The sequence below is a fragment of the Doryrhamphus excisus genome, linkage group LG7, assembly GCF_037039965.1.
Source record: "Doryrhamphus excisus strain RoL-2023G ecotype Guam linkage group LG7, RoL_Dexc_Guam_v1.1, whole genome shotgun sequence".
In the NCBI taxonomy this organism is placed as follows: domain Eukaryota; kingdom Metazoa; phylum Chordata; class Actinopteri; order Syngnathiformes; family Syngnathidae; genus Doryrhamphus; species Doryrhamphus excisus.
The window spans coordinates 20054136-20067004 of NC_136363.1; the positions used below are offsets into that span (position 1 = coordinate 20054136).

The 12869-nt window shown below is 43.0% G+C and overlaps 1 protein-coding gene across 1 annotated transcript in view; it reads right to left on the reverse strand.

Moving 5' to 3' along the window:
* gli3 (GLI family zinc finger 3) overlaps positions 1 to 12869 on the reverse strand; it is a 92887-nt gene that overhangs the window by 66915 nt on the left and 13103 nt on the right. The window contains exon 4 of the mRNA XM_058059549.2: positions 1467 to 1640. Within this exon, the coding sequence (XP_057915532.2) occupies positions 1467 to 1599 (133 nt within the window). The 5' untranslated portion in view covers positions 1600 to 1640. The remainder of the gene's footprint in view (positions 1 to 1466; positions 1641 to 12869) is intronic.

Below are 12869 nucleotides of genomic sequence, written 5' to 3' on the forward strand. Positions count from 1 at the left end.
GTTTGGACTGTTTGTCTTCTATTCACACTCGGGATTATCCCATTTGACATCAGCGCACACTCGAGGGCACGCTGACAGAAGCCTCCTTCGGGCCGTCCACCTTCAACCCCCCCCCCCCCAAAAAACATTCCAAATCCTCTCGCTGCTAATGAGCGCAGCTGCGGCTTAAAGGCGGCGATGAGCTCAACTCTGCTTTTCTTATGTCTTAAGCTACATTTTTTTTTTTTAAGAAAAGGGAATATCCTCCGTTCCCGCATGTGAATAAAAAAAGGGAAAAGTGCATGAGCACGTATAATAGCGTAAGTTGAAGACATGAGGCTATGTCAACAAGCCAGTCAGTGTTGTATATGACTCACAGGGAAGCATGGGAAAGCAAACAGTCACATGCGAGGCTAAATCTTTAAATACAGCTTTGGGGAGTTGCTCACAAGAAATGATATCATGGTTACCAAAACAACATCTGCACTTACATACTGTATGATGTGTATGTATATTCTACGTGTACAAGCTAGGGAATGCACCGCTAACACACACATTGCATTGAAGCTATCAATAAATGCACTGAAGGTTTTAGAAAGAAAATACATGATTAAAACAAAAACATAGCTAACAGGGTTAGCCGTTAGCATCAAGTGTCACTGCAGTTTTTTAATCTAAAATTTTGCCTACTTTTTCGTACAATAGTGCACTTAACAAATTCGTACCTGTGCTCTATTGTGACTCACTTTCCATGCAAAATAGCCCGCCACGGGGCCAAATGACTTTGAGAGTGCCAGCAATTTAATCAAGAATATATATGGCATTGTTTGCTACATGTAAAACTATAATTATTCTCTATATAATAACAACCGAGTGGTTAGCATGTTGGCCACACAGTCAGAAGACCTGGGTTTGAATCCCTGCTTGGGCCACTCTGTGTGGAGTTTGCATGTTTGCACTTTATTCCCATACAATTATAGCTGTTTTTAATTTTTCTTTCTTTTTTTAACTCACTATTTCAATTGTCTTCGTGTAAAATTTCTTCTTGGCATATTCTGACTTTATCGCCATAATATTTTGACCCTATTCCCATCATATTCCTCATCTAATTTTCCAAAAATTCCCCAAATCTCGCCATTTTTTTGTTTGTTTCTTATTGTATTACAACTTTAAAACTTTTGTGCAACTAAAATGATGTTATTTTACCTCCTAATACGTTCTTATCGGGAAATTTGACTTGATTTCTCTTAATATTTAGATTTTACTCTTGCGTTTTCTTGTTAAATTTTATTTTTAGAACATGTCACATGCCACACTTTCGTCACCCCTGACTTTGGGGAAGACCCTCCATTATTTTACTTTTTTTGCACGCGTCTGGTTTTGACATATCCCGTAAAAAAAAAACCAAACCCAAGCTGTCTCCAGTCTGCGTGCACGGTTAGTCAGCCCAGAATTATTTTTACATGCGCTGGGAGAGTCTGGCATACCGTTAGACGTGGTGCTGGAGGCCACCGCCTTCTCGCTGATGTCATTGCGTGCTGACGAGCCCTTGGTCGCCACGATGGTCTCCACCCTCTTCTTCTTTTCAGCTGCGGAACTGGCCTGGGACTGGGTTTCCATGGCGAATGGTCATTCCTCAACACCGCATGGAGACGGGATAACTGGGGTGGAGGAGATATATTATTATATTATTATTCAAATAACTTTTATAACTGTATGTGCTCAATAGATCCTGTTAAAACTGGCTAGCTACCTGGCTAACTAACTAATAAAGACCTATCTTCCCTCCCAAGCTAGCGAGCGACCTAGCTAACTCATAACATCCTACTAAATCCTATTATTAGCCACTTGGCTACTAACTAACTAACTAATGAAGACCTATGTGCTCAGTAGACCCTGCTAAACCTGGCTAGCTACCTGGCTAACAAGCTAATAAAGACCTATCTTCCCTCCCAAGCTAGCATAGAACCTAGCAAACCCATAACATCCAACTAAATCCTATTATTAGCCACCTGGCTACTAAATAACTAACTATTGAAGACCTATGTGCTCAGTAGACCCTGCTAAATCTGGCTAGCTACCTAGCTAATAAACTAAAGCAAGACCTAGCTTCCCTGCTGAGCTAGGTAGCTAAAATTGTACTACTAGCCACCTGGTTGCTAACTAACTAACGAACTTACTAATAAAAGACGTATGTGGTAAGTAGACCCTACTAAATCTGGCTAGCTACCTAGCTAACTAACTAAAAAAGAAAGACCTAGCTTCCCTGCTAAGCTAGTTAGCTGTGTGCTCAGTAGACCCTGCTAAATCTGGCTAGCTACCTAGCTAATAAACTAAAACAAGACCTAGCTTCCCTGCTAAATCTGGCTAACTAACTAATAAAGAACTATGTTCCCTCCCAAGCTAGCGAGCAACCTAGCTAACTCATAACATCCTACTAAATCCTATTATTAGCCACCTGGCTACTAACTAACTAGCTATTGAAGACCTATGTGCTGAGTCGACTCTGTTAAATCTGGCTAGCTAGCTAGCTAATAAACTAAAACAAGACCAAGCTTTCTTGCTAAGATATGTAGCTACCTAGCTAACTCATGACACTAGACTAAATTCTACTACTTGGCTACTAACTAACTAACTAACTCACTAATAAAAGACTTATGTGTTAAGTAGACCCTACTAATTCTGGTTAGCTACCAAGCTAAGTAACTAATAAAGAAATTGCTTACCTGCTTCGCTACATAGCTAACTCATAAAATACATTTATAACCTCTATGCATAAACCCGCCCACTTCCAAAACCAGGCTTCTGATTGGTTATCTTATTTAGGGCCACTCTAAACTTCTGACTTCCCAAAAGAAACAAAAACTCACAAAACTAGCAACAAACCACAAACAGCGAGATTTTGGATCTGACAAACAAAAGTCAAAGCGTGTGCAGATCGTCATGCTTGTGTTGGAGAGAGTAGAAACCTTAGGGGTATATATATATATATATATACCAGAGAAAGGAGAGGGGGGTTTGGTTGGATGGGGAGGGGGGGCAGTCCTGGAAAAACAAGGATTGTTTGAAGGCCCTGTTGGGAATATCATGGTGCCGGGCAATTTTTCTTTCAAAGAATAAAAGGTGGTTCAAGTTAATGCCGTCTGTGGGTTGAGAAAAGAAGGATGCAGCGTGCGGCGTGGCGTCTGCTGGGTTCACAGCACCTCCGAGGCCCCGTCTACAAAGCCGACCCGATCTAGGTCACGCGGGTCTATGATTGGGGAGACCGGAACACAACCAGCACCACTCATTGACACCCAAGTACGGGACGGCGTTATTCATCGAAATATTTCCTCTGACTAGCGGCTAATTAGCCAACAGTCATTTAATTGCCACCCAGTCTGTAAACAAGTGTACAGACATTTTTTTTTTTTTTTCTAGACTGGAAGGGGGCGGGGGGGTGTTTGGGTGTCCACAGAGGAAGTAGCGAAGGCTAAACTTCATACAAACAGTGTCCGCTTTGTTTGTGTTTTTTTTTTTTTTTCATCCATGTCATCTAGCATCTGTAACCAATTGCCAGCTCGCAGAAAGAGAAGGGGGGGTGGAGGTTGTGTTTGGGGGGGGGGGGGGGGGGTAGGAAAAAACACACACAATTACTCCCCTACCAATCAAAACAGAATTAAACAAAGCTTGTCGTCTAATAGCTCCCACATGAGCACACAAGGGGAAGATCACAAAACACGGTGGTGCTTTCAAGTCCGATGCGATGCTACGGCGAATAAAATATGCGCTATGAAATAATAGATTACAAGTCCTATGTAAACATACGCGTCAAGGTGTTTTTATCTCCAGGCATTTTTTTTGTTTTGTTTGGTTTGTTTTTCCATTTGAAGTGTGCCAGCCGGGGTTCAAACAGGTGTTGCGTTCAGGGATCTTTATGTAACAGTTTGCGGTGAGCCGTGTCGGGTGTTGTGGCGAGTGGGCTGTGCTGTGCTGAGCTAACCACCGTAACAGAAAGAAGCCACAAAGTGAGGAAAGCAAGGCCGAGTTGTGGGACCAAGTGACTGTGAAAAAAATATCTTCCTCCCATTCCTTGTGGAAGTGGTATTTTTTTTCCACTTCTTACATCTTCTAGACTCAGTTTCAAACCCTTATTTACGTTTAGAATAAATCAACTGGAGGCTAACTAGTTACCTAGGTAGCTCGCTATGCTTAGAGCGGCGGCCGTTTCCCGTGTCCCTGATCTCGTAGAGTTGCGCAATGTGGTGGAAAAACACACCTCAAGGAATTTATTATGCCTTATTAGCACTTATTAGCGGCGGCTATATAAGGTAATAAGAGTACAAAGGTGAATATAGGGGTGCTATTTTCATGTTTGGAGGGCTCTAATAATGTTTTCTTTATTAGCACTTATTATGTCTACTATATAAGGTAATAAGAGTATAAAGGTGACTATAGGGGTGCTATTTCATGTTTGGAGGGCTTTAATAATGTTATAATGGTTTCCTTATTAGCACTTATTATGTCTACTATATAAGGTAATAAGAGTTTAAGGTGACTATAGGGGTGCTATTTGATGTTTGGAGGGCTCTAATAATGTTATGTTTTCCTTATTAGCACTTCTTATGTCTACTATATAAGGTAATAAGAGTTTAAGGTGACTATAGGGGTGCTATTTCATGTTTGGAGGGCTCTAATAATGTTATAATGTTTTCCTTATTAGCACTTATGTCTACTATATAAGGTAATAAGAATATAAAGGTGAATATGGGGTGCTATTTCATGTTTGGAGGGCTCTAATATGTTATAACGTTTTCCTTATTAGCACTTATGTCTACTATATAAGGTAATAGGAATATAAAGGTGAATATAGGGGTGTTATTTCATGTTTGGAGGGCTCTAATAATGTTAATGTTTTCCTTATTAGCACTTATGTCTATTATATAAGGTAATAGGAATATAAAGGTGAATATAGGGGTGCTATTTCATGTTTGGAGGGCTCTAATAATGTTATAATGTTTTCCTTATTAGCACTTATGTCTACTATATAAGGTAATAAGAATATAAAGGTGAATATAGGGGTGCTATTTCATGTTTGGAGGGCTCTAATAATGTTATGTTTTCCTTATTAGCACTTCTTATGTCTACTATATAAGGTAATAAGAGTTTAAGGTGACTATAGGGGTGATATTTCAAGTTTGGAGGGCTTTAATAATGTTATAATGGTTTCCTTATTAGCACTTATTATGTCCACTATATTAGGCAATAAGAGTTAAAGGTGACTATAGGGGTGCTGCTTCATGTTTGGAGGGCTCTAATAATGTTTTCTATAAAAATGTGGAAATTCACATATCGTGAAACCATTAACTGTGATAAACGAGCGTACGGGAGACACGGGGCGTGTGCTGTACCTAATGAAGTGTCCAGGCCTAGGTCGGAATAAGCAAGCCAGAGGAGCATTCCACCAGCAGCATTCCCAAGTCCGGGCCACTGGAGCGTGTCTGACGGGCTTTTTGTGTTTGTGTGGGCAGGCAGGCCCGACAGCCCCTGAAAGCAGCAATTAAAAGCAAAGACCTTTTCCACCCATAATCCCCCCTGACCTGCACTGCAGGCTGCAGATGTTGCAGCCCCGCTAACGCTCTCTTTTTCGGCAAGGACACAAAACTCACCTCCATGCCGGGTCACAACCTGGGAAAAGTTGACGATGCGTTATTGGCTAATGCGTGCATCTTTTATTTGCAATGTAATCCCTCCGCAGCGAGTGCCATAATGCGCACTGTTCAGAACGGGAAGAGCGGAAAGGAGGGGGGGAATGGGGGTGGATCCTTATTTTATAAGCACATTAAGCAAATCAATTTAACATAAATTATACGCCTGGCGACAAAAGCAATGAGCTGAAAGTCAAATTGAAGACATCAAAGTGAAGGCGCTGAAATAAAGTTTTGGCCGCGTTACCTGCTCACGCGCCAAAACTCCTCAAGTGCCTTTTTAGATTTGGCACACCTCCTCACACAAACACACACACACACACACAAGGTGCTGTATTTGTGTTCATTTCATTAGGGTGGCTGTTCAGTGTCGAGCACCCCCCAACAACACCCCCCTCCCCAAAGGAGGCTGGCGGCGGTGCAGCATTCATCATCATTACATCAGCGACCACCGAGATCTGCTATCTGACGCTTATCAAGACTGCACCAACTTGGAGGGGAGGGAAGAGATGGAGACGATTGCTAGCAAAAGCGGGATAAAAAAAAAAAACACACAGGTTTGTGAAGAGGGGGGGGGGTGGATGTGGAATGAATGGGGAGAGGGTGGAGCCTGAAGCTGTGTGTGTGTGTGTGTGTGTGTGTGTTCACGGTGCCCCTGCATGCCTGCACATGTTTTCCTGTGTGTGTTTTTGCAAATTTCACAGCTATGCCAACAACATTAAGGTTCTCCTGCACAGCTGGAACAACTAAAAACACTAAAGGAGATGGGGGGGTGGGGGTGGGGGGGTAAAAAGGAGTCGAAAAGGGGGCTGCGTCTAAGCCCCCGGAGCCAGATTAGCATGAATCTTGCAATAAAACAGAATGGCGTGCATGTGTTTGCATTGGATAAGGCTACGGCGTGAGGGAGACCAAGTCATGAGGTTCACACTCTCCGCTGAGGAGGGTGTTCCCAAACGCGTCGTCGGCTCTCCGAGGGAAAACCGCAGACTTAAGTTTTTCCATGCTGGGGCTTACAGCTTCCCCCTTATGTCTTCTGGTGGGAGGAGGGAGGTTTTGGTGGCTGATGTTCACCAGCGAGAGTAAACACGGTGCCCAGATGGCACAGAGTCTCGCCTTACAGCTAACTGGGAGGGGGACAGACCTTCTAGTGGGGGCCATTTAGCAGGAATTAGTCACACCCTGCCACACACACACACACACACATCAAATCCACTGATATGCACATGCAAACTGGTTTAGCGCACGGCCTTTTCACCCTTTTGTGTATTTGGACATGCTTGAGCTATTGAGACTGTTGCTCATTTACATGCTGCTAGAATATTCCATGTGGGAGTTCCGCGGTTCATTTGTTTAAATACATTTTTCATTTTTTTTAATTCAAGATCCAGTCGATGGTGCTGTGAAATTTAAACGATAACGATGAAGGAACGTGGTAGCATAAATATAATCAAATAAAATGTATTTATATAGTTCTGTAATAATTATTACCAGAGAATGGACAGGAAGGTGCGGCAGGAATGGACAAAATTGATGTGAAAAAGACTCCAAAAACAACACTAATATATTCACATTTTTATTGACTTTATTAGTTTCATTTTTATTTAACACAAAAATGTTTTTTTAATACAAATATTTGGATATTTATTATATTTATAATTATATTATATATTATATATTTATAATTTATTTATTTTTATATTTATATACATATTTATTATATTTTATTTATTTTATTATATTTATTATTGAAAAATATATACATATTTTAGTTTTAAAAAAAGAGTAGTCAACATGAAAAATATACACTAAATATATATTAGTTTAAACATACATGATGTATTATATTAAGTAAAGTTAACTTCCCCTCTGTTTTCTTTTTTCTCCTTTTCTATCCCCTCCTGCTCCGGTCCGACTGCTCCATATTTGCATTAAAAAAGCCATCAAATAAATCCAAATAATACTCCATATAACAGGGTATGTATGTAATGGCATTTAGATCAATAATACTATATAGGATCTAAAAAACAAAAAAGTAAAGTTAACATATTTAAGAATGTGTATAAAATATAATATACAATATCATAATAATTAGTAATAATTTTTTAAGCTTTTAAACTAACATTTGTGTGTTCCTGCCGACCCTCCTTGTGTGTTTTTTTTGCCGTTATTTTTTAAAAATATAGCTTAGTCACAAATACTACAATCTCAATAAATGGAAGAATGACCTTGACTGGCATCACCACTAGAGAGAAGTACAATGGAGTATTCCTATCCTACTATGTATGTACTCCGGTTTGTAATCATCCAAACCGAAGTGCAGCTTGTGCAAACGAGGGATGTTTGTTGTTTTTTTTTTTTTGTTTTTTTTTTTGTCAAGGACAAACAGTGCAACAAAGCGTCCCATCAGTAGCTTTGAGCGGCGCTAATAGGATTATCCCAGTGAGCGCCGCGCTAGCTCAGACCTCTCCACTTACTGTACAATGCTTTGGAGGGGTCTGCTGTGGGACCCCTGAGCGAGCCGAGTGCATCTTACATTCCTGCGTAACAAACCCGCACGATGTAATCGGGGACGCTTACACGATGATGACGTTTTTTTTTTTTTTTTGCGCTCGCTACCCAGCAGATAAGGCCCGAATGAAGCAACAATGGCAGCCTGGCACGCATTGTTGAACCCCGCCGTTCCCTTGCTTATTAAAAGTACTTATTTATATATTTTGACTTAGCATTGGCTGCCACGCTGCAGCCTTTGATGCGACACCTCCTGATGCGCCGAGGAAGATGCTTGTTCAGCGCTTTAAATGCGAGGCCCAGGGCGCTCAATGCAGATCATGACTGCAGTAAAAAAAAAAAAAAAAAAAAACAACCAAGGTCCTTGGGAAAGTTTCCCGGGTTTGAACTTGCGGGTTTGAGACGCCGCTTGCCGTTGAAACTACAAGTAGAAGGGGTCCGCTTCCCCTGAATTTGGGGTCTCTCTGCTGCACATTTGCACAGAAATGCTTAAACTAAAAAAGCAAAGCATGAAGCTACAGGTTATAAAGTCATTAGCAAAGTTGCCCCCGTCACCCCTCCCCCCGGTTAGACATCTGTGGCGCTCTTTAATTTGTCTACTTGCACTTTCATTCACTCCCGTGAGTCATTGTCGTACGTGTCGTACGAGCGGTGTGGCGTGATTAATGGCGGGAGCGAGCGTCTCCGAGGCCAGAGCCCGACAACAGCCAGGGGGCAGCGCGATAATGCGCAATAATAAAGGCGGCAGACAATCAGCCAGGCAAAGCGAGGCCTATTAGCTCGCCCCCATCAGGACGGCTAAGTGAGAAATTAGCCTTTCCCGAGCTCCGACGCTATTCATCCGCCCCCCCCTCCCCCCCCGCTCAAGAAGTCATAATGTTTACTTAAAGACCGGACTGGATGCCCCAGCGGCCGGCTTGATTGGCTCTTATTAATTCCCGTGCTGGCCCCCGGGCCGTGCCATTTAAAGCGCATTAAAGGGGTCCAAATTGGATGAGATGAAGTTGTCTTGCTGTTTGGCTGAGCCGTGATAAAGCCGGACCTAAACTGGGGGAGACTTGCAAGAAAATGAGCGGGGAGGGCAAAGCAATCAGGATGTAAAGGAATGCTGAATGAGGCTGAGCTGAAATGTGCCACAGTCGGGCCGAGGAATGCAAAGAGAGAAAAAAAAAAGGAAGGGGGGGGGGGGCAAAAGTAGGAATGGCACGGCTTTAATGTCCCACTTCCTGTGCGGAAGATGGGAAGACGTCCAGGGGGTAACGGCGGGTTACGCATTCCACGCGCGCTGAAAGGGATGATTCTCTTAAACGTCCACGTTTCACCTTATCTTTCAGGAGACGGGATGAACATTCCTTGGAATAAGGTCACTCTGTCAGCACGCCATCCGTGAGCCGACATGTCGGGGGCGGCACGGGAGAGACGTGGGAGTGGTTGACGGTCGACTTTACCCTCAACTAACCGCGGATTAATCACAAAACCATAAAACGTGCCTGTAGCTTTAATGATCATCAGCTGTGGTTGTCCAACAAGTGGCACAGGACACAAACTAGCATAGTGCTAACATTGCACTCATATTTCAACAGCAGGTTAGCCTATTCACTATGTTTTAAGATGTGTAGCAAAGCCCGGGGAAAGAGGTTTTTCCTTCATGTTATGTTAACCGAGGCAGTTTTTCCCCCACAGGAAATCATGCAAATCCAACCCAAAAATAATGCTAAATACTAAGGATGTCCGACAATATCGTTGGGTATCAGAATTTTTTTTTGACAGTTGAACAATATCAGTATATCGGCAAAAAGACCCAATATCGGATATCCCTACAAAATACATTTTTGAGGGAGTAACTGTAATTTGGTCCTAACAAACCTTGGTTATCATTCTAATTGGTTGCAAACCAAAAAAAACAAGGCAAACCAACAAACAGAGATGATTTCTCTAACGTTTTGTGATCACAAACCTGTTTTTCTGATTAATTCTTTCCAAAAGTTCTGATTTTTCCCAATGAGGAAGCCAACCCGACCCAAAAATATGAACAAAAAATACATTTTTGAGACAATAATTATACGCAAAATAATTATAAATGGGCTGCACGGTGGTCGATTGGTTAACGTGCAGACCTCACAGCTAGGATACCGGAGTTCAATCCCACCCTCGGCCATGTCTGTGTAGAGTTTGCATGTTCTCCCCGTTTCTCCCACATTCCAAAAACATGCTAGGTTAATTAGCGACTCCAAATTGTCCATAGGTATGAATGTGAGTGTGAATGGTTGTTTGTCTATATGTGCCCTGTGATTTGCTGGCTGGCGACCAGTCCAGGGTGTACCCCGCCACTCGCCCCCAAAACAGGTGGGATAGGCTCCATCAACCCCCCGCGAACTTCGTGAGGATAAGCAGCAGAAAATGAATGAATGAATGAATAATTCGGTTAGAGTACGTTTTGGTTTGAGTCGGACCTTCTGAAAGGGGGTCAAATTGCTGGTCACTTTCTTTGGCCCCGTGGCGGGTTATTTAGCAGTCGGACTAGTTTGTTATGTGAGGCCGATATTGTATTGTTTAGTGCAATTTTTGGACAAAAAAAAAAGTCGATTCCCACATTTTTTTTACTGCTAACTTCTATAGAAAGTGGTTTGAGGTGCTAGCAATGAGTACTGCTCAACATTTTCCAGCAGGAAGATGCTTGGACAAGATGTTTTGGGAGTGCAATACCATATAAGGTATTCCTGTAATTGTTTTTATGTGTAAAAGAGCTTTTAAAATGTGTTTAAGAGGCGTATTATATGGTAGAAAGTATCAAAAATAGGCATTTTTACGGCCGTGTCCATTATGTTGGACTGTTCACGACACTTTTAGTCTGCGCCTGTACTTGTGCAGACAAGTGAATTGACTCCCGGGTCGTGCAGGCGGGCACACTTCAAAAGGCAAAAACCCACACAGAGTGGAAGTGGCTGTGCTGTGGAGCGCGACTCCTCCACTCCGCGGGCGTGGAGCCGGCGATGGCAGGCGAGGTGTGACATCAAAAGACGAGCGGCGGCTCAGATGGGAGTCCCGCAGACTTTGGAGACGACGCTCTCCCTTTGCTTTCATATCAGCCACGTTACACTTCACTCCCCCCCCCACACCCCCACCACCAACCTTCACCCATCCCTCCACGGCAACTTGTAGAATACACACACTGTGGGTCTCGGGGGATTTGAGTGTGCTTGACACACACACACACACACACACACACACACACACACACACACACACACACACACACATACTATTACTCATCGGAAGTATCGAAATTCATCAAAAACACACAGCTGCATACTTTGGAAGTCGCTGAAGTCGGAACACTACACACAAAAAAAAACTTCCCAAAGAGTTGGCATAACCGCCCTGAAAAATTCCTGACATCAAAACGGAGCAGCAAGAATGTCATTAGACCCCCCCCACTTCTCCCCCTCCATCTACAGTTGTATGTTTTTACTAGTTTTACTCACATAAATGTCAAACCCAGAGTACATCTCTGTGGGTAAACAAAGCCGACATGGTAAAGAGGGGCGGGGTGGCGGTGGGGTGGGGGGGGTCTTAATGAAGGCAAGGGGAGGTTGGGGTTAATTGGGAAGCATGGAGAGCAGCTGGGCTCGGCGCTGGAAGTTAAGACAGGGATAATAAGTTCACCCGTTGCCACTTAGCCGTGGACGACATCAGAAGAGGAAGCGAGCGGCGTAATCTGCGGTCACATCTCCCGACGCGGCAAAAAAAAAAAAAAACGACAACCTCATCACTCACAAGCATCCCTCGCTCCGGGACAGAACAGGAGCTTTATAAGATGTATGTAAATTTACCCCAACAATAAGAGAGGGGGGGGCGCTAATAGCTTATTAGGGCCACGTTAGCTTGTTTGCATCGATCCCCGGCCTTGCTAGTATGTAGCATGCGGGGTTATAATCGCATGTGGGCTTGTTTCAATAAAAACGACATTAACATAAAACCCCTTCGCAAACACGCTCAAACCTTCATCCTGCTTTGTTGCGTGCTAAAAAAAAAGGGAGGGCGGCGCTGGTGGATTACCCGGTAATGGACGCCATATGGGGATGGGGTCAAGAGAAACTTTCTGGGGCCCTCTCTGAAGTGACCTTGTGAGAAAAATACTTTTATATTCCTCAATAAAAACGTTCTACGCATGTATGGGTGAAAATGTGTTGCATATTAAAAACCCAAAGTTCAACCCCCTGAACTGTCAAAACACACACTGTAACTTTAACGCATTTCGCCGAATCACCACCAAACATCGTTATCGGACTGATAAGTACATCAAGATTTATTAAAAAACATGGCCGCCATTGAGTAAAATGTCTCCACAGTAGCACCTAACAATATGCCTGTAAGTCATGTGTAAGTTTCTCTACTAAGGATATGACTATTACATGGATTCCTGCAACCCATAGGGGGCGCCACTAATTTGCTTTTCCAACATTCGTTCATTTTCTACCACTTTTCCTCACAAGGGTCGCGGGGGGATGCTGGAGTCTATCCCAGCTGTCTTCGGGGCGAGAGGCGGGGTATACACTCTGGACTGGTCGCCATCCAATCACAGGGCACATATAGACAAACAACCATTCACACTCACATTTCATACCTATGGACAATTTGGAGTTAATTAACCTAGCATGTTTTTGGAATGTGGGAAGAAACCGGAGTACCCGG